Source organism: Syngnathus leptorhynchus, chromosome 8 (assembly GCF_054491065.1).
Source record: "Syngnathus leptorhynchus isolate UIUO chromosome 8, UIUO_Slep, whole genome shotgun sequence".
Taxonomy (NCBI): domain Eukaryota; kingdom Metazoa; phylum Chordata; class Actinopteri; order Syngnathiformes; family Syngnathidae; genus Syngnathus; species Syngnathus leptorhynchus.
The window spans coordinates 3,832,383-3,851,918 of NC_141202.1; the positions used below are offsets into that span (position 1 = coordinate 3,832,383).

The window sequence follows — 19,536 nt, forward strand, 5'->3', positions numbered from 1 at the left end:
ATAATTTTTGCATGCTCAAACAGCTCTTATTTTCTTTTAAAAAAAACATGTATAGTAAGGGGTTTTTTTTTCTTAAAAAAATGACTATACTTGTCACTCAATCGTGAATCTTCGCGAACAAACCTGAAAATGGCGGTGTACCTAATAGAGTGTCCGAGTAATGTCACAAATCAAACAGCCAATCAGAAAATGGGGGTGAGGGCGGGTGTGGCACTTTTCACTTTCACTTAAGCTTTTTCCCTAATGAAGTGGCCTGTTATTAGGAACACCTGAAAATGCCGGTATACCTAATGTAGTGGCCATGTGACGTCACCAATCAAACAGCCAATCAGAAAGTGGGGGGTTGTTTGGGTGTGGCACTTTTCACTTTCATTTAAGCTTTGACCATGATTTTTCCCTAATGAAGTGGCCTGTTATTGGGAACACCTAAAAATGGCGGTGTACCTAATAGAGTGTCCGAGTGACGTCACAGATCAAACAGCCAATCAGAAAGTGGGGGGTTGTTTGGGTGTGGCACTTTTCACTTTCATTTAAGCTTTGACCATGATTTTTCCCTAATGAAGTGGCCTGTTATTGGGAACACCTAAAAATGGCGGTGTACCTAATAGAGTGTCCGAGTGACGTCACAGATCAAACAGCCAATCAGAAAGTGGGGGGTTGTTTGGGTGTGGCACTTTTCACTTTCATTTAAGCTTTGACCATGATTTTTCCCTAATGAAGTGGCCTGTTATTGGGAACACCTAAAAATGGCGGTGTACCTAATAGAGTGTCCGAGTGACGTCACAGATCAAACAGCCAATCAGAAAGTGGGGGGTTGTTTGGGTGTGGCACTTTTTACTTTCATTTAAGCTTTGACCATGATTTTTCCCTAATGAAGTGACCTGTTATTGGAAACACCTAAAAATGAAGGTGTACCTAATGGAGTGTCCGAGTGACGTCACAGATCAAACAGCCAATCAGAAAGTGGGGGGTTGTTTGGGTGTGGCACTTTTCACTTTCATTTAAGCTTTGACCATGATTTTTCCCTAATGAAGTGACCTGTTATTGGAAACACCTAAAAATGAAGGTGTACCTAATGGAGTGTCCGAGTGACGTCACAGATCAAACAGCCAATCAGAAAGTGGGGGGTTGTTTGGGTGTGGCACTTTTCACTTTCATTTAAGCTTTGACCATGATTTTTCCCTAATGAAGTGACCTGTTATTATGAACACCTAAAAATGGCGGTGTACCTAATGGAGTGTCCAAGTAACTGAAAGTGAAAAGTGCCACACCCGCCCTCACCCCCACTTTCTGATTGGCTGTTTGATCGGTGACGTCACTCGGACACTCCATTAGGTACACCGCCATTTTCAGGTGTACCTAATCACAGGCCACTTCATTAGGGAAAAATCATGGTCAAAATTTAAATGAAAGTGAAAAGTGCCACACCCAAACAACCCCCCACTTTCTGATTGGCTGGTTGATCTGTGACGTCACACGGACACAGGTGTACCTAATCACTTCATTAGGGAAAAAGTTTAAGTGAAAGTGAAAAGTGCCACACCCAAACAACCCCCCACTTTCTGATTGGCTGTTTGATCTGTGACGTCACTTGGACACTCTATTAGGTACACCGCCATTTTTAGGTGTTCCTAATCACAGGCCACTTCATTAGGGAAAAATCATGGTCAAAATTTAAATGAAAGTGAAAAGTGCCACACCCAAACAACCCCCCACTTTCTGATTGGCTGTTTGATCTGTGACGTCACTTGGACACTCTATTAGGTACACCGCCATTTTTAGGTGTTCCTAAAAACAGGCCACTTCATTAGGGAAAAATCATGGTCAAAATTTAAATGAAAGTGAAAAGTGCCACACCCAAACAACCCCCCACTTTCTGATTGGCTGGTTGATCTGTGACGTCACTTGGACACTCTATTAGGTACACCGCCATTTTTAGGTGTTCCTAATAACAGGCCACTTCATTAGGGAAAAATCATGGTCAAAATTTAAATGAAAGTGAAAAGTGCCACACCCAAACAACCCCCCACTTTCTGATTGGCTGGTTGATCTGTGACGTCACACGGACACAGGTGTACCTAATCACTTCATTAGGGAAAAAGTTTAAATGAAAGTGAAAAGTGCCACACCCAAACAACCCCCCACTTTCTGATTGGCTATTTGATCTGTGACGTCACTTGGACACTCTATTAGGTACACCGCCATTTTTAGGTGTTCCTAATAACAGGCCACTTCATTAGGGAGAAATCATGATCAAAGCTGAAAAAAAAAAGGATCAGTGCGTGTGTGCAGGGGGGGGGACTACTGGTTGAACGATTTGTTTGAACAAATCTTTTGAGTGAACTGATTCTAAAGATTCAATTCACTTAAAAAAAATTGGAATGCACATCACTAGTATACTAAGACTTTTTTTCTCCTGTATGTAAATGACCAAGTATAGTAAGGCTTTTTTTTTTTCTGAAAAAATGACCGTGCAATTTTTTCTTTAAAAAAATGACCATGTATAGAAGGCATTTTTTCTTAGATAAACAATGAGAAACAATGATAAAAAGCAAATATACCAGAGGGTAACAGCTCGCAGCAACCTTTATTTTTTCATTACAGGAAAGAAAAGACTTATAACCTTTTCATTTTTGGAACAATGAACTTTGAACTAGTTCGGGTAGGAAAAAAAACTTGTTTCTAATACAATTTGGATAATTGCTCTTCAGTGCAAAAAGCTGTTATTATAAAACACTTGTTAGTGAGGGTGAAGTCAAACACAGCAGGCCAGTGAATGAAGACCTCTGAGAGCGATACACACGATGAGAGGGCGGTTCCCCACATGCTGCAGCTGGTTGATTTGGCTCCTGGCCGTGTCACCGTCTCGCTGCAGGTTCACGCCAGATAAGGTGAACAGCTGTTGCATGCCAGACAATACGTCCTCCGGCACCGCGTTGATGTTTGCACCATTCGCCGGCGACTCCCCGCTTCCTGACAAGCACTTTACCTAGAACAGATGTGCGTGAAAATTAAAAAAAAAAAACTAAAAACCTATTGGTTAGGATTCTGTTTACAAACCAGAAGCTCCATGATTTTCAACACATGAGGACTGCTGCAGACGCTCAGCGCAGCAAGGGAGTCACAAGTCAATTCTGGAAGGAGAACCAAGGTGAAAGATACAAACATGGAAGGACGAAGGAAAAGAATGGAAAAATGTCACCAAAGGAGAATTGATGAAGATTTTGACAAACATTAAATCATTGTTGTGTGGTCCTAGATACAATACCTAATATCATAGAAGTGAATTTACTCACTACCAAAATGACATAAAATGGCATTAAAAACATAATGATTCTAATATGGGTCATTTTTGACACACTTATGGAAGGGTTAAGAGAAAATACATAACTGTCTTGTAATATTTAAATGTCGCACAAAACTTTAACATGCTCACCATCCAAAGCACTAGTAATGAGGTGAAGTGCACTAAGGAGGGACACGTGACGTTCCGTCGGCTCCGCTGACACACGTTCCGCCTCTTTCAGCACATCCAGCACAGGCTGGATACTTTGTTTGTGCTCGTCCGAAACGTCGCTCACGTTATCGCTCTCTTGCACAAGCATTTGATCCAGCTGAGAGAGGTCCAAAGTCAGCATAAAATCAAATGTTTAAAACCATTTGAGTCATCTCACCACACTTTGAAGAGCACTGAGAGCTGCTTTGTCTTCAATGAGTGCTGTGATGCTCTTGAGCAAAGAAGACTTGTTGGAGGCGGGAAGAGCTGCCAGCAGCTGGAAGTGAGCACACAGATTCTCCAGTTCTGCAAAAGTAAGAAAAATCAAATAAACAAAATTGAGATAGTCAATAGTGTTGCTTGCCTGGTGGCTTCTTAAAAAAAATCTGAATAATTCATATATGTGCTCTGAAACAATTAGTTACATCAAATCTAGGCAAAACTTGACCTTGTCTAAGATGGCTGACGTCAGGATTGTTTTGCTCAGGAGCTCCGGTGACCCCCACCAGACCTTTCTGGGTGGGGCTGTCTACCTCGAAGCCCCCCTTGGCGGACATCAGACACAGCTCTTTGCAAACATGTCATACAGTCAGTTCAAATCCATCCAACGGTAACAAAGAAAAAGTGATCTGAATCAAACTTCTCACCGTAGCGACCATCATGCTTCACCTCGAGGTCAACGAGGGCATAGGCCAGGGTGGTGTTTGTGGGAATCTCCATGGTAACGTTGCTGTCCTTGCTCAGGCTACCATTGTCTTTCAGGGACACCTGAACAAAAACACACACAGGTTCAACTGGGTGCATCAAGTTGGAGTGTTTCAAAAGCAACATCTCGACTGAAACCTAAGGAAAGATTAGCTATCATCGTAAATATGTTTGTGCTGAGTTCTTGTTTGACCTTTGGTGTTTTGGGCCCGCAGAAGCTGAGCGCGCCACTACATTGTCCCGCCTGCTGTATCTCCTCGACGACGCTGCACGGCTGGCTGGTCACAATACGTTCCTTGACCACACCAAAGACCTGACGCTTCTTCTTGGTCTGCTGAATCAGACAGTGGGACATGTCCAGCACCCTAGTGGGACATAAACAATACATGACCTACAAAGAAAATTCAGTAAAACACGTACGAAAGGGAAGCCAACCTATTTTTGGAGTCTTGCAGAAGCCGCCGCACATCTATTTCGTCTTTCTTCAAACTGCCAAATGAAAACTGAAGTTTGGAAGAGTCTTTGCCTTCCATGTTCATGTTGGAATGGATGAAGGTGGCATCTAGCGTCGCTTGTATGTTGTCACCATACGTCCCATTGTATTTGATAAAATCAGTCTCTGTTAAAACTACACACAGAGACTCGCGTCAGTTAACAGACTTACCATAAGTGAGCCAATAAAACGCTGAGTTAGTACATAAAGGACAAACATGATGCATTTTTATCACAATTTAAAACAGCTCCTGGGGTTTGTTGATAAAATCACTAGCAACAGATGTTTAGACTTCCACATCTAAGCTAGAAATTAAACGGCGCTTTTGTGAGGTCACCACTGTGCGATGAAACATTTGCCGTGATTAGGCAGATAACAAAAGATTTACTGGGTTGTAATAATTAGGTAATAAAAAAAAACCGGTGTATTCAAATCATTAAAATATAACAGCTGGTAGATGAGCCTTTCACAAGTCATGTCAAACATTAAATATTAAAATAAAATACACTGCAGATGATGATTATCATTGTTGATACAAAATTAAAATATGTCAAAAACCTAATGTGCTAGGATTTTTTTTTTTTTTTAATTGGCAATAATGTGTTGCTTGTTTACCTGGCGTGATGGGCATGTCTCCTGTCAAGATATCGTTGAGGGTAAAATCAGTGGGGAGATATTTGGCTTTCTGCCAGAACCAGAAGCGTTTCTGGCTCACCACTACAGTGAGCAGAGCGATGGTGTCGTTGAGGCTTCTCACTGGGATCAGCAAGCCTCCGGGGTCCACCTCCTCCACAAAATTCTTGGTGGCTGTGGCAAACATCTCCCCGGAAGGAGGTCAAAGTGCACCGCAGATAGACGCTCGCCCACACCCTTCAATGCATAAACAATTTAAATATGGACTATAAACTTGCATTTTTTTCAGCGTGCAAAAAGAATAATGACAAAGTTGAAGGATTTCCTGCATTTGGTCGTTCGTGCATACGGACAATGGGCTAAACGCTAGCATCAGCAATAACAGTAAAATATTAAATATGATCCGAAAGTCGTAGAAAACAAACGGAGACTACGTTAAATTACCGTTTTCACCAAGCAGTCGGTAAATCGACGAAGCAAAGAAGGAAGACCTTTTGGCGAAGACAATCTTAAAGAACTAAAGACTCACGACAACGTCAAAGTTAATGTGAAGATTTTTCTTTATCACAATGGACACACCTAAGCCACGCCCACCCCGGAAGCAAACAAAGAGCAGTTATTTACCGTATTTTTTTTTTAAAATAAGAAAAACACTCGTTAATAAGTATGAAATAATAACAATAATGACACATATTGTATTGAATGAAAATATATAGAAACTCAGACATATTTGCAACGTTTAGAAAGTTGCAATAGTTTGAAAGAACTGAACTATCAATGCGGAATCTATTGCTAATTTCAAATTCAAATGTAGATCAAACAATGCACTATAACCAAAAAAAGATTTCTGTTAAATACTATTGTAAATAAATACTTTTGTAAAAAGTAGAACGGTTCTTTAAAAAGACTTGACCACACACAAGAGTCCACAAGAGGGAAGCATCGCAGCATTTATTTGAGCTGACGCAGCACAGCTTGGCCTGCATCACCCACCATGCAGGTGGAACCAAAGGCGCATCGGATGAGGTGAACGAATGAATGAGTGTGGAATATTTGCTACAGCTTCTCCAGTTTGCATCATTCACAGATTTCATCAAATAATTAGTACAGTTATCAAATAAAAAGAAACTTCCAGTACAGATTGATTTCCTTTTCAGAGCACCTTACAAATTATATATTTTTTTTAAAAGAAAAAAAACATCTAAAACATGACATGGTAACAAATAAAAAATAATGACCAAGGCATCAGGCATGTGCAGAATAAATATTTGATGTTAATGTTAATCAATGGCATAACAAGGCTACTGTATCTCTGAGGTAGAGATTGTCTAAATGACAGGATGAGGTGTCACTCAATACTTTTTTTTTTTTTTTTTAATGAGGTACCAGTTAATTAGTACCTTCTAAATGAGTCGGCGCTTGTAATGAGGTGGACTCGTCATCCTTTTCACATTTCTCCCAACTGTATAGATCAACATTTTCAGAGTGCATAACATGTTTACACAACTTAAATAAGCACTTGTTGTTAAGGCAACGATAAAAGAAAGACGGTCGGCGCTGAAATTCTGTCTGTGAATGTTTCAGTTCAGGTCACCACAACGTCGGAAAATCTGTGCGGGCAAAGCCGGGATCGCTCCTCAGCTCCCAGTAAGTGTTGTTGCTCACCCACGAGTCATCCTTTGACTTCCTATGAATGGAGAGAAGAGAAAAGCGGCTGTTGTTATCTTTGTTAAGACAGATGCACTTGTATTGGATCTCATAAATTCTGCAGGAGGATATAAAAACTGCTCATATTCACATGTGTAAAGCATCCAGGCACACTAATAGAGATGATTTTTACCGGAAGAATTTTGGTTGATGTACGGCGTTGCTCTCCTCAAGGACTCGTCGTCTTTCTCTCTGCAGCTGTTCAATCCTTTGCTTCTGCTCCTCAGCAGCTTCGACCTTCCCCTCCTCCAGCAGTCTGCACATCATACAGCACCGACATCATTATCATGCAAATAAGGGAGAAACATCTGTTCAAATGTAACTCGATTGAAATGGCACTTTTTAAACTCGAGATTTTTTTTATTGCACAGTGTGTCATTCATATTGTATTAAATTAAAATGTATTTTTCAGTTTCCACAAGATTGTTATTTTTGAATGTCCTACATTTTTGACTGCTCACTTGTAAAACTTACAAATGTGAGCTAAAATTAACTTAAGATATGCAGAGAAGAGACAAGAGCGGTTACTATTTCTAATCCTTTATTGAAGTAGTGTCTGGGTTCAATGAAATAGACACGCAGTCAAATACTGTTGATTAGAATATTTTTTTTTGCACCTAAAAATGGATACATTTTCTTCTGTTCATTATACTTTCTCCCAAAAAAAAAAACTATTTGGTGTCAGAATAAGGAGCAAGAAATACAATTAAAGCTCACGTTTGTTTCTCACCTTTGGTCCACACGTAGTCTGGTGTCAGTGGGTGGTAGCAGTTCTTTCAGGGAAGCGTCCATCTCATTCAGCTCAACGGCAAACTTGGTGAAACCGTAGTACTGCTCGTGCTCAACTGGCATGACATCTGCAAATATAAAAATCATCATTCGTATTCAGCAAACGTGCATTGAACGATTAGGAATAAAACCAAAAGGCTCATACTTGCTCTCCAGATGCACGTGGCCGAGGGCGGGTCCCCGCAATAAACAGCTTCGTGCCACTTCCCGAAGAGCCGATGGATCACGTTTCCCTTCTGATCCGTGATAGTTCCTTCCACCTCGTTGCCACTTGAGTTCCATCTAGCCTGTGGCAAAAAAAAAGCACATTTATCAAAATGAAGGCCAATATTTTGGAGCAGCTGATGACACTTCATCATTCAGGAGCTCATGGTAATGTCCTCTTTTGGTCTCATGACTTTGTCAGGTGCACTTAACAGGAGGTGATGATGAATAAATCAGCCTTTTTCCTTGACTCACTCTCCCTTTAGGGGACCTTTCAAATGAGAAGCGCTAAAGCAATTAACCTTCTCGGCTCAGGAAAAGGCTCCATACATCAAACCTCCAAAACATCATATGTGCTATTTAGTTGCATTCAGGTGAGGATCACCAACTGTGAGCAAAGGTCAGTGAGTGATAAAAGCCCTACTATGGTACTGAGTCATTCGAATTTGTATATTAAGCATTTGGAAACAGACCAAAAAAAACATTTAGCAAATGACAACAAAAAATATGTTCATATATCTTTTGTATTATTTACTGCACAGTGAAAATGGTGTACTGTACTTAATGTAATCTGGTGGAAATACTATTAGAATATTTATTTATTTAAATTTAAATTGAAATTTAAATTCAGCCTGGCTCACTTTGACAAAAGTGATCTTGCATTGGCAGACGTCGCTGTTGGAGTTTCTGATGGAGATCTCGCCGTAGTGCTCGATCCAGCGCTGGCCGCTCAGGATGTTGTGAATGCACGACGTCACCTTGTTCCACTCATAGTGGTCTCCGGACCTGCAGCAACGACAAATAATATGATGAAAAAACATTTTTTTTTTTTGCTATGGAACGTCGGTGTTGTGTTTTGGTGGGTAAAGCTCACCCAGGCAGCGTTACGTGGGTGCTACCTACAGGAACAATCTCCATTGACTTCCCCCAAAACTTGTTCTTACACCTCACATCTACAAAATATATATATATTTTTTTTAGAATCAATGATTTCGATTATGAAATAATTGCTCGATATATGCTACTGAACACACCTTGCCAGAAGACAAAATTTTTAGACTCTGCATGGCAAGCTGAGATTGGTGGATGATGGCTGACCTGTTGATGGAGATGACAATTGTGCAAAACAAAAACCAAAAAAGATCAAGCACAATTAAAAACAATCCAAGTTGACCATTTGTTTAAATCATCACCTGTTCTGCAATGAACTGGAAACCTTTATCTGGCCGGTCACATTCATAAGTCTCTCCCAGGACGGGATTGAAAGGCTTCCCGCCAGTTCTGTAGTAGCTGGATGCGTAACCCGATATCACAAATGTAGCGATGAACACCTAAAAATCACAGATGCAGTTTTGAAAATGCCTAGCTTTGATCACTGGCAGCGCTAGAGGGGGGCCTGCAGGGGCACTGTCCACCCCTTGAAATAAGGTGTCATACAAAAATAAGGTGGAAAAAGAAAATTCCTCACCATGCGTTCCAAGGGATCATGCGTGCCGGCGGCCTGATCGAGCAACTCGCTGTACTCCAGCTCCTCACACAACCTCTGTAGGGTGTTAAGCGGCTCGTTGAGGTGCACCGGCATGGCCACTTTGGACAAGTCTTTGCCGATGTTGTTCCTGAGGATGTTCCACAGGCTGACGGCGCTGCTGCTGGGGCTGGGTGAAGGCAGACGGGATCGACGACGGCAAAGGACGGAACCTGGCCGAAACCAGAAAAAAAAAAACGTCTTCTTCTATTTTTGGAGCATGTGTAAGGATTTTGTTACCTGAATTTTGTCTGTCATCTTCAGTCTCATTGTTAAAGTTGTCCATGGAGTTGTTGTCACTAACGTCGCTGTTGTACGAGTCATCTTCTGACACCTGAAGAAAAAAAAAAAGAGCAAAGCTTTAGCTATTGTGATGAGAGAAATATAAAAAGTACCTGAAATAAAAATGAGGGCGGGTTTCTTGCTGTCACATTATTTGGTGATGGGTTCCGTTAGGAGCCGCAATACAGCAGTATTTTTAGATGAAAGTAATTAACTTCCATTTTTACACCACCTCCGCGCATGTCGCTATCTGACCAGCCACATACAATAAAGTCAAGAGGAAAAAAATAAAATAATGAATAACAGCCAGAGTGCAGCATTCATGACAGTGAAATTAAAAAGGCTTTGATAAGCCTCCAGCACAAATACAGATGACTAAATTGAATTAAAAAAGCATGTCAAAATAAGTTTCAAAATATTTGTGAAAAAAGTATTGCAAACCTGATTGCATCATAGTATTGTAAAATATGAGAGGATCTTCACAGCATATGTAATATCGATATATTTGACATTTATTGTCCCTAATTTGTGTAAAAGAAATAAAAAACACCAATTTTACCTCATTTTCAGACGAACTATTGGACAACAGAACCTCCTGCGCGTCAAAGAACTCAGACAGCGACTCGGCTCTGCTTTCATTGGACTCTTGATGCACCAGAGAACGGGATTCGGATGCATGCTCCTCCGATTTCTACGAGATACCACATCCGCATGTTGAGTATAAAAACAGTGGCCCAACGGTGGGTGCAAAAAATGAATATTAGAAGCTTGATAACACGAATGAACAACCACTGAGTTGATGGCACTTATGTTTTTAATATCCGACTGTGCATCTGCTATCTCTATTTAGTTCTATGCATAAAAACAGCAGGAAAATCAAATATCATCAAATTAGCATGATTGGCAAACAGTAAATCAGAATAGCAGATGAGCCAAAAGCACGCCGTGCGATCACACTCAACACATGGCCGCATGCAAATGATTCATAACGCCGTGACCCGCAATGTGTTCCTCTTCTTTTTTTAATGGTGTCTTATCGTCATTAAGGGGGCGGAAGGAGCGCAACATGGCCGCCGCGTACGCATGACAATGAAAGAAATGACAGCTCATTCAAGGATGTGGGAGGGAAGTAATAATTCGAATAATCATCATGCTGGGGGCGGGGGGGGATGGGAGTCAGTGCATTCCCACGCACCCACCTGCACGGGGGCGGCGAGATTGAGTAGTGAGGGTTCTACGATGTGAGACTCGGCGTGAATCCTGCAGAGGCGCTCTCGCAGTTCTGAATTCTGCGCTAAAGCCTGAAAAAGAATCATTCCAAAATAATGTTGAATCAATTTGCAATTTATAATATAATTTTGAAAAGTCTGAGAACAACAAGTTGGAGGTCAAACTAGAAAATAAAACATCAGCGAAAACGACAGTACAATGGTCAAGTCGTTAAACGTCAACACGGCCCAGAAATGTCACCGGCTCCGCTCGGATTGGAATTGAAAATGAAAAAAAAAAAAAGTATTATGATCAGGGGGCATTTTTCTCATTTAAAAGATGTGCCATGGCTCAATAAAAGTTGTGAAATTCTATATAATTTGTCACGCTTTGACTGGCTATGCCATGAATTGAATAAAGCCAAGTGTTGCATCATCTTCTATGAAACAGGAAGTAGCAAATGGCAAACAGATGAACAAACACAAGGTGGTCTACCATTTATGATCTTCTAATGTCAGTAGTAATGCTCCTCATCTCCCTTATGATTACTTTTTTTCTCTGAATAATAAATTAACATGAATAACAAAATTGCAAGCAGAAGGTAATTATCCATGAAGTGCTCTACTGAGTTCGATTCATTTTGTCATTATAATAAACATTTTGCAATGTGCAGGCTGATTGAAAAAAGTTATTGTAGACGGGAAGCCCACCTACAACGTACGACAGAAGACATCACTGTCCCATTATTGCCACGCTGTGTGGTCATGTAGGCAGAATGAGTCATGAGCAGACTATTATTGTCAAAAGAAACGTGTTGCCATGTGTCAGCGTGACAATCGATATTAACTTTAGAAAAAAAAAAAAAAAAGCCTGATCACTGGTGACTCAAGTCAGAGTTAGTAGGCGGGTGCCCCTCCGCCGCTAAGCCCTCAAGGATTCTCCAGTGCCTCGCTAACAGAGCCCACGTACCGTTGTCAGCGCGTTCTTCAAACCGACCACTTGTGGGGAGGTTGGCGGACAGGTGTCTTGCTCGGCACATTGTTTTAATCGCTCCCTCTCCGACGCTAGTGAACTCAGAGCCGATTTCATGGTGGTGTGCACTGAGGGGGAGAGAAAAAAAACAAAATAACACGCTGCCATCGCAATTTGGAAGACAACAACAAAGTGTTAGCACGAGTGCTACTCTGACAGAAGAATAACAGTACCCAAAGGGGGGCACTTTTCTAATTACGAAAATATTTCCCGTAAGAGCGGAGTGAAACTTTTCACTTAGTAGCAGCTTGGGAAAATATTTGATAATAGATTTAACAACCAGAAAGAGGATTTCAATCTTCTAGCGGCGTTCAATAAAAAAGCTGAAAAGCATATCGACAATTATGGCTCTCCTTTCCCGCACGTGACGGCATCGAAGTCCGCACTCACGGTTCGTAGCAACCCGGCAGAAATCCTCCTGCAGCTTGGCCGCATCAAAAGGAGAATCCAGAGACTCTTGGTCGACTTTGTCATTGGCCAACGCCGCAGAGGAGAGGTTGGGGTTCGAGGAATGGAGGCGGATGGAACCAGAAATGCAACTGGGAACCTGCAGCAGGAAGAAAAATGATCTAACCAAAGACTTTTAAAAAGTCAGGCTTTTGTTTTCAGCCTACCTGCAGAGTTGTTTTGATGTCTTTGTTGTAGTTTTTTGTGCGCCATTTTCTCTGAAGCCTCTTTTCTTTTTTAGGGCTGTCAAATGTAGATGCCTGGTGATCAGAACATAGTGGATGGATCTAACTAAAGAGCTGTCATCATAGACAATTGAAATAAAAATAGATTTGAAAGGATCTAAATATAGCAAGAGAATGGAACAAATTTGGATTAAGATGGTGCTAAGCTTCAATTGCAAAGACAAACTGGTATTTCATAATGATAAGCAAAGCACCTGAAGAGCCTGGATGGAGGGTGCAGAATAAGTACGATGGAGGACCTCCATGCTCTGAAGAAGGTGGCTAAGTTCAAGTAGATATGCCTCACAAACTGACAAGTCTAAAAGACGGAGAATAAATAAAACAGCATTTGTAACAATTAACTCTTTTGTAGTTCCCCGGCATGAAAATTATTCAAAAGATGAAGCTGTATAAATTAAAGAAAATTCATCTTTAATGGTGCGATTACTATTTGCGCCAGCAGAGGTCACTGTTGTTGCAGAATCATAAATTCAATCGCGATAACAGGTGAATTGGAAACATCCATCCAATTTCATTACTTTCAAAAGAAGCACTATCAGAAAAAAAATGTGCTCAGCAATTTATATTATATTATTCCTGCTGTCTAATATGGAGAAAATAATGGATTGGCAGATTTTGCGATACGTAATATTATGGAATGGGAGATGCTTTTTTTTTTTTTTTTAACTTTTTTTCTTACTGTGATATAATATGATTGAAATATTTTCAGGGACGGGGGTGGGCCGCCATGAAGCTTGCCAATGCGGGTTCACCTTTGGAGCACTTGTCCATGTCGTCAGATGACTGCAGCCAGGCTGTTACCTTGGCTTGGCTGTTGAAGCTAAAAGGGAAAGCTCCAGCTGAAGACTGCCTGCGTATAGGCACACACTGCAAATAAGAAACACAAACCAAAGATCAGCACCATCACAAATATGAAAGTTTAACCTAAGCATGGAAAATACATATGACCTTTCTAATAGGAGTGCTATCGGCAAAGCTAGAGGATGCGGGGGAGGGGTAGTGGGCGAAGTGGAAGGACTTGTCGTTGGGACACATGGCAATCTCATTTTGCCGATAGAGCCGGTGATGACGTAGCTTGGACACCCATTCATCAAACAGCTCCTGTGACTTGATCTGCACAAGGACAAAGTGAGGTGAAAACAATGTCTCGTCACATGCAAATACAACACAAGGTCACCTCACGGATCCTTTAAGAATATACATGTTAACCTACGAGGGAAAGAATGGCACTTGATTCCCTATACATCCGGGAGGGGAGGGGAGGGGGGGGGGTTTGTTGACGAGCTTCGTAGTTTACCTTCAGGTGATAGATGTTCTCCTCAGCATCGAGATCGATGCACTTGGCTTTCTTCTTAATGGCCATAACGGACAGCCCCACATCAATGCAACCATGAAGCTTCCCTTTCTCAATCTGCAAGTCAACGCATTATGCTAGGAACACACTGGATCATAAATTTAAAAATCAATCTTAAATGAATTGCTTTGTTGCCGGTCGAGCAGGCAACACATGAAGAGAAGAGGCAAAGCCACGTCATTTGTAGCCAGGAGGCACTCACATCAGCGCTGCACTTGCCGTACTTCAGAATGCCCTTGTCCAGGGAGAAGTATCTCTACGGGGAGGAAGAAACACACTGAGTAAGTATAGATACAGCCCCATTAGCTAGCAACATCTCAGGCTATCGCTACGTGTGTCCATCAGCATTACATTTGCCCCATCCAGTTTTTCTACATTGAACGTGTCACTGGTGTAGGCACGAAAAAGAAATTGTCAATACGAAACATTTACAGCCCGATTGGACCAGCGGCCCAGCAGCTAATGCATTTCACAGGAAGATCGGGGGCAATCGTCAACTACATACACTTTCCAATCTTCATTGCGCCAAAGCACATCAAAAAATATCTTACCACCAAACAAGAAAAATGCCAGAAAAAAAAAAGAATTTTATATATAAATATACAAGATAGATAGATAGATAGATAGATAGATAGATAGATAGAGAGAGAGAGAGAGAGAGAGAGAGAGAGAGAGAGAGAGAGAGAGAGAGAGAGAGAGAGAGAGAGAGAGAGAGAGAGAGAGAGAGAGAGAGAGAGAGAGAGAGAGAGAGAGAGAGAGAGATAGATAGATAGATAGATAGATAGATAGATAGATAGATAGATAGATAGATAGATAGATAGATAGATAGATAGATAGATAGATAGATAGATAGATAGATAGATAGATAGATAGATAGATAGATAGATAGATAGATAGATAAAATACAGACTACAATCTGGACTGAGCAGCCATTAATCGAAGAGGGATTTTTAATTGGCTCCCCTCAACAGGTTCATTTTTGCATGACTTCCCTCAGCTCGACGATAGCTACGGCTGACACGATTGCCTCGCCGACAGTGAATAGGAAACAAAATTAAAGAGGACACAGTGTACCTTATGCCAGCCCTTCAGGGGCCACTTTCTTTTCTTGAGTACATAGCCTTCTTGTTTCTGCAGCTCCGAGACACTGCTAAAACCTCCCCGCAGACCTTCCACAATTTCCCAGCTGTCCTGCAGGTTAAATAAACACCCTTTGTTGGAAATGAAATGCATGACACTAAATCAACAACACATTATGTCCAAGCTTACTTGCTTTGTGGGAAGACTTCTTTCAAGAAAAATAATTGCTGCAGTGTGCAGAGTTCATAATGAATGTCATCAGAAAGAGAGAATGTAATTTGTGAGGGCGGGTCTACCCTCATAAGGAACGAAGGACTATTATTAAATTACAAGGCTTGGTTCTTTCGTCCCATCTGAGGGTTTATCACATCCCCACAGTGACACTGTGAGTCATTGGCCATACTGTCTTGTCTGACAGTCTGGACACTTGTTTCGAAGGTCGAAACACATTCGGAAGGCGTCAGCGGTGACGTACACGACACGACAATATTCCACGTTACACATTTTCATCAGCAAAGCCGATCAGAGACATCTGTCCAGGTCATTTGTTTATTCTAATTATGCAAGGTGGCAATTATCACGCTTTGCAAATAAACTGGAAGTTATATGCACACAAATGTGACAACTATAAGTGAATAATGTAAATAAAATAAAAAAATGCTGTAAATTGGGTTGTAATGGTAAGACATCACTCATCAAGATTTGAGATTTGCGCCCCCTTGTGGCGTTAGCATCTATAGAACAGACGCAGGATTCTAAGTTCGGCTTGTTGTGAAACAGTGTCGTCTCTTCATTTGCTAATTAATTCACGCAAATGAGAATTTGAATTGATGTTGTTTTTACCTGTCGACTGTCATGTTTGGATGAGGAGCTGCTGTTGCTACGGGACAAGGAGATCTTCTGCGACATAACTGAAGTGCACTCCTCCGAGCCCATCTCACCGCACACTAGGACTGGAGTGCCGGCAACATTGCTCTAGTCTAGTGAGAACAAAAGAGCAGACAAAAGGTCATGAGGGGAAGGAAAAAGATGCGTTTCGTAGTCAAGGCCGCTAAAAGCTTTTCAACTTAGTCTCACTGAAAAATACATTAGGTTATGTCGGACTGATTTATTTTTGTATTTCTAATATGAATAAGATGACTGGCTTCAAAAATGAAATTGACAAACAAGATTGGTCATGAGAATTGAGTTTAAATGAAAGCAAGGCTCTTAATAATTGATATGTCCTTATGGCTCTTACCGAGTGCCAGACTTTCAACATTAAAGAATGATGATGAATGTTATTTGAAAGAGTTTGCTGAAAGCTCTTAGAGTGTATCGTAGTTCTGCTTCTAATTGTGTGTTCATAAGCAGTCTTGGAAAAGTGTGTGTACTAACTGAGGTATATAAACAAGTGCTTGATTATACAACGGGACTGATGACTACACAATATATATATATTCAAGATTAGCATGCTAATCTTATGCGCTACAGTTGTCGACAAAGAATAAACATGGTGCATTAAATGTGTCACCAACTGTTCAAATATAACATAACTGCCAGCAAATTGTAAATGTGATTCCTGAAATCACAGCTCAGCACTTTTCTGAAGCTGAGCTGTGATTGGTTGGCAAGTGACAAAATGGCCGCCGGCTGAGATGGTTAAAAACAAGTGAATTTGGCTATTCAATTCAGATTCCACAAAGGCAATATTAATCAGAATGCTGTGTTTAGACGAGTGTGGCCCCATACAACATATTTCAAAGGATATGTTTGGCTTGAATATCGCTTTTAGGAATTGTTCACTTTCAAACGGGCGCATGTGTTTAAAGCAGCAGTTAGCAGCTTTGAGCTGTCAAATGGCCCCGGCCTCCGATGCCAGATAAACAAAAGCGTGCTCATCTGAAACCGAGCCTTCACGGCTTATTCAATGCGGTCATCCACTTCTGATTTATTCATCCGTTTTGGATTGATGACAACAGTGACGCAGTGGTCTGTCACATCATCGTCTATTGGGGATCCCTTTCATCTCATGCAACATGGCCACTTGGCCGCCTTTCATCAGGTGACAGCTCAGGGCTTTCTTCAACGAGAGCTTCTAGTCAGTAATGACAATGACATACAATACAAAATATATTCTCCAGCCGTGTGGATTTCACCTACCGGTTGGGACGACACAAAATGTACCCCTCTTAGCCTCGGACTAACTAACTAACTAACTAACTAACTAACCAGACTCTCTTTATCACAAAGAGCACATGACATCAAGCAACCTCTCTGACTTTACGACCTAATAGAGACCTTTGGGCAAATCTCGCTGAGGGAATGATGTCAGTTGAGATGGGCTAATTGTTTGCGCTAACCAGATTGACACAGGCTGAAAGCTTGCTCTCTCTTCCACTCTGCTCCTCACATTGCAGATGTTTCTCCGTCCTTCCGGTCTCTCCAAAGGGGCTGCTGGCACGCCTAACGGGCTTTTAGGCGTCAAATGGACGCGAGTCACAAGGCTTCGTTTGGGAGTTTCTCAGATGGGTATGTTCCATTTGCTTGCACTCTGTGGCTCAATTACAATAAAGCGATTTTTTATTTATTTATATCAAGTACTGTTGTTAACAAACTTTAGATATTCAAATGTTAATAAATGCACATATGATCTGCGGCATCATTTGTCTTAACAACAAAGCTTCTGTTATTGTTGTTAAGTTTCTTTGTTGTGCTGTCGGCCATACATCCGTCCCAGTGACGAGCCTTTGCTTAATTTATCTCGACTTTTCTCTTGCAAGCCATGCCTAAGGCTAGCTTGTCTTAAGTGGAAAGGTTATAGTCTTCAGGAAAATCCGTGCACTGATGGAGTGAATTCAGTCACAATATCATCGAGAACAGAGAGAGAGAGAGAGAGAGGCTGCATGGCCGTTAGCAACGGCATATTAAGCCAATTATGCTGGTGTCATCATGATGTTTATTTTTTTTTTCATGACACAACATATTTCAGTTCCTCTTCTCCTCATTCTTGTGTTAACATCATATTTCCTCCAAGTATGAAGAAACAGGATCTACATTGTATTGGTTTATGTACAACCCCTCCCTCCATTAAATTTAAGTACTAATCCAAAAACCTAACAGCTTTAATGAGCTGGCATTCAAAAGGTAGTAACTTCCTCGATATAAAGTGTTATGGATTATGATAGTTAGGGAAGCATGGGCAATTGCAAAGTCTGACGAGTCATCCTCATTTTCTCTGACAAAGAGAACACTTGGGGCAATCATCTTTTCATGAGCTATTTCACAAAATCACTGAAAATTTCATTTATTTCTTGAACATGCTTTTCAAAAAGCGCCGGATGATATAATGTGAGGTTAAAAAAATAATAATTTTGTCACTTGGTCCACAGTAATGTTTTTTGTTTTTTTTGGGCTGAACTACAATAACAACTCCCCCCCCCCCCCACCCTACCTGCACAGATAACGTAAATAAACATTGAAAAACAAAAGTTATATAAAGTAGAGTTAAAGCATTAATAATTGAATTACAGCTAAATAATTGCTGACAGAGGCCATAGGAGTAATATAGAAGTTACTCTCATTTAAATCAATTAGGGGGGGGAGTCAAGCCAGGCCAACAACAGTAAATGCTAAGTCACGTTTAATAATTAATTATTGTTTATTTAGGTGTTGTGACAGCGTGATGCCCGCGACCCTTGTGAGGATAAAGCGCTTGAGAAAACCAACGGATGGATGGACAGCAATTAAAAAGTCCCAAAGGACCTGCAGTATCAATGCAGTCTTAGTTGTTCCATTTGTCAAAACTAAAGGAAAGACAATTTTTTTGGCCTACATTGGCACAAAATAAGAACATGTTCCGAATATAAGTGTGACCTACTGCTCTGCACACCCCAAAAAAAAAAAAAAAAAGGCTTTAATGACGACAATAAATCCAATATAGCTCCAAGTGGGATCGGAATCCTGTCACGTGTTGGTTCACCTGCTCTTTGTGCCTTCACCACATCTCATTCTGTCATTCCCGTTTTGTTGTAGCTTGTGTTCAAATTCCACCAGCCCCTTTTGCATGTCCTGTCATGACGGGTCCATTAATTGACAATCCCTTGGAAGAAAAAGCCACACAGATGGTAACGCCTGCGCAGAGCTGCTTATGGCCTGATGGGCAAAGACTGCAAAGGCTTAAGTCCAAATAACAACATTTAAAATGTGACAATGACATTTTATACCGTGAAACTCGATGCGCTTCATTCATAGGAGTCGGAAATATCAAACACAAATATTCGCACAAACACTTTTACATCCTGTAAATTCCCCACATCCTCAACCACACACACACACACACACGAGTGGTCCCTG

General features: G+C 41.1%; 2 protein-coding genes across 4 annotated transcripts; both read right to left on the reverse strand.

Annotated features, from left to right (window-relative positions):
- Positions 1-2,558: 2,558 nt before the first annotated feature.
- gsdmeb (gasdermin Eb) lies at positions 2,559-5,917 on the reverse strand. Its single transcript, XM_085918317.1, has 10 exons — positions 5,772-5,917; positions 5,310-5,564; positions 4,637-4,829; positions 4,395-4,566; positions 4,144-4,264; positions 3,945-4,064; positions 3,675-3,802; positions 3,437-3,614; positions 3,061-3,134; positions 2,559-2,989 (listed from the first exon to the last, which is right to left on the reverse strand). The coding sequence occupies exons 2-10, from the start codon at positions 5,512-5,514 to the stop codon at positions 2,756-2,758; spliced, it is 1,425 nt and encodes a 474-aa protein (XP_085774443.1). The 5' UTR covers positions 5,515-5,564; positions 5,772-5,917; the 3' UTR covers positions 2,559-2,755.
- A 335-nt stretch (positions 5,918-6,252) lies between these two features.
- On the reverse strand, positions 6,253-17,404 carry osbpl3b (oxysterol binding protein-like 3b). 3 transcript variants are annotated; one of them, XM_085918440.1, is made up of 23 exons: positions 17,344-17,404; positions 16,045-16,181; positions 15,196-15,312; positions 14,324-14,377; positions 14,065-14,178; positions 13,716-13,880; positions 13,520-13,634; positions 12,962-13,065; positions 12,690-12,782; positions 12,466-12,622; positions 12,013-12,143; positions 11,034-11,135; positions 10,394-10,525; positions 9,793-9,886; positions 9,496-9,725; positions 9,221-9,358; positions 9,062-9,125; positions 8,902-8,980; positions 8,669-8,813; positions 7,969-8,110; positions 7,765-7,891; positions 7,168-7,290; positions 6,253-7,014 (listed from the first exon to the last, which is right to left on the reverse strand). In XM_085918440.1, exons 2-23 carry the CDS (start codon positions 16,135-16,137, stop codon positions 6,918-6,920), a joined length of 2,616 nt encoding a protein of 871 aa, XP_085774566.1. In that variant the 5' UTR covers positions 16,138-16,181; positions 17,344-17,404; the 3' UTR covers positions 6,253-6,917. The 3 variants fall into 3 exon arrangements, with proteins under 3 accessions (XP_085774566.1, XP_085774567.1, XP_085774568.1); XM_085918441.1 differs by lacking the exon at positions 11,034-11,135; XM_085918442.1 differs by lacking the exon at positions 6,253-7,014 and having other exon boundaries at positions 7,167-7,290; positions 7,752-7,891.
- Between the last annotated feature and the right edge of the window lie 2,132 nt (positions 17,405-19,536).

Excerpts from the sequence above, each read along its gene's own strand:
- gsdmeb (XM_085918317.1), bottom strand. The coding sequence starts at position 5,514 with ATGTTTGCCACAGCCACCAAGAATTTTGTGGAGGAGGTGGACCCCGGA. Across the intron at positions 4,830-5,309 it reads AGACATGCCCATCACGCCAG|TTTTAACAGAGACTGATTTT; the intron begins GTAAACAAGCAA and ends CTCTGTGTGTAG. Across the intron at positions 3,615-3,674 it reads TCAGTGCTCTTCAAAGTGTG|CTGGATCAAATGCTTGTGCA; the intron begins GTGAGATGACTC and ends GACCTCTCTCAG.
- osbpl3b (XM_085918440.1), bottom strand. The coding sequence starts at position 16,137 with ATGGGCTCGGAGGAGTGCACTTCAGTTATGTCGCAGAAGATCTCCTTG. Across the intron at positions 14,378-15,195 it reads CCCTGAAGGGCTGGCATAAG|AGATACTTCTCCCTGGACAA; the intron begins GTACACTGTGTC and ends TCCTCCCCGTAG. Across the intron at positions 11,136-12,012 it reads TGAAGAACGCGCTGACAACG|GCTTTAGCGCAGAATTCAGA; the intron begins GTACGTGGGCTC and ends ATTCTTTTTCAG.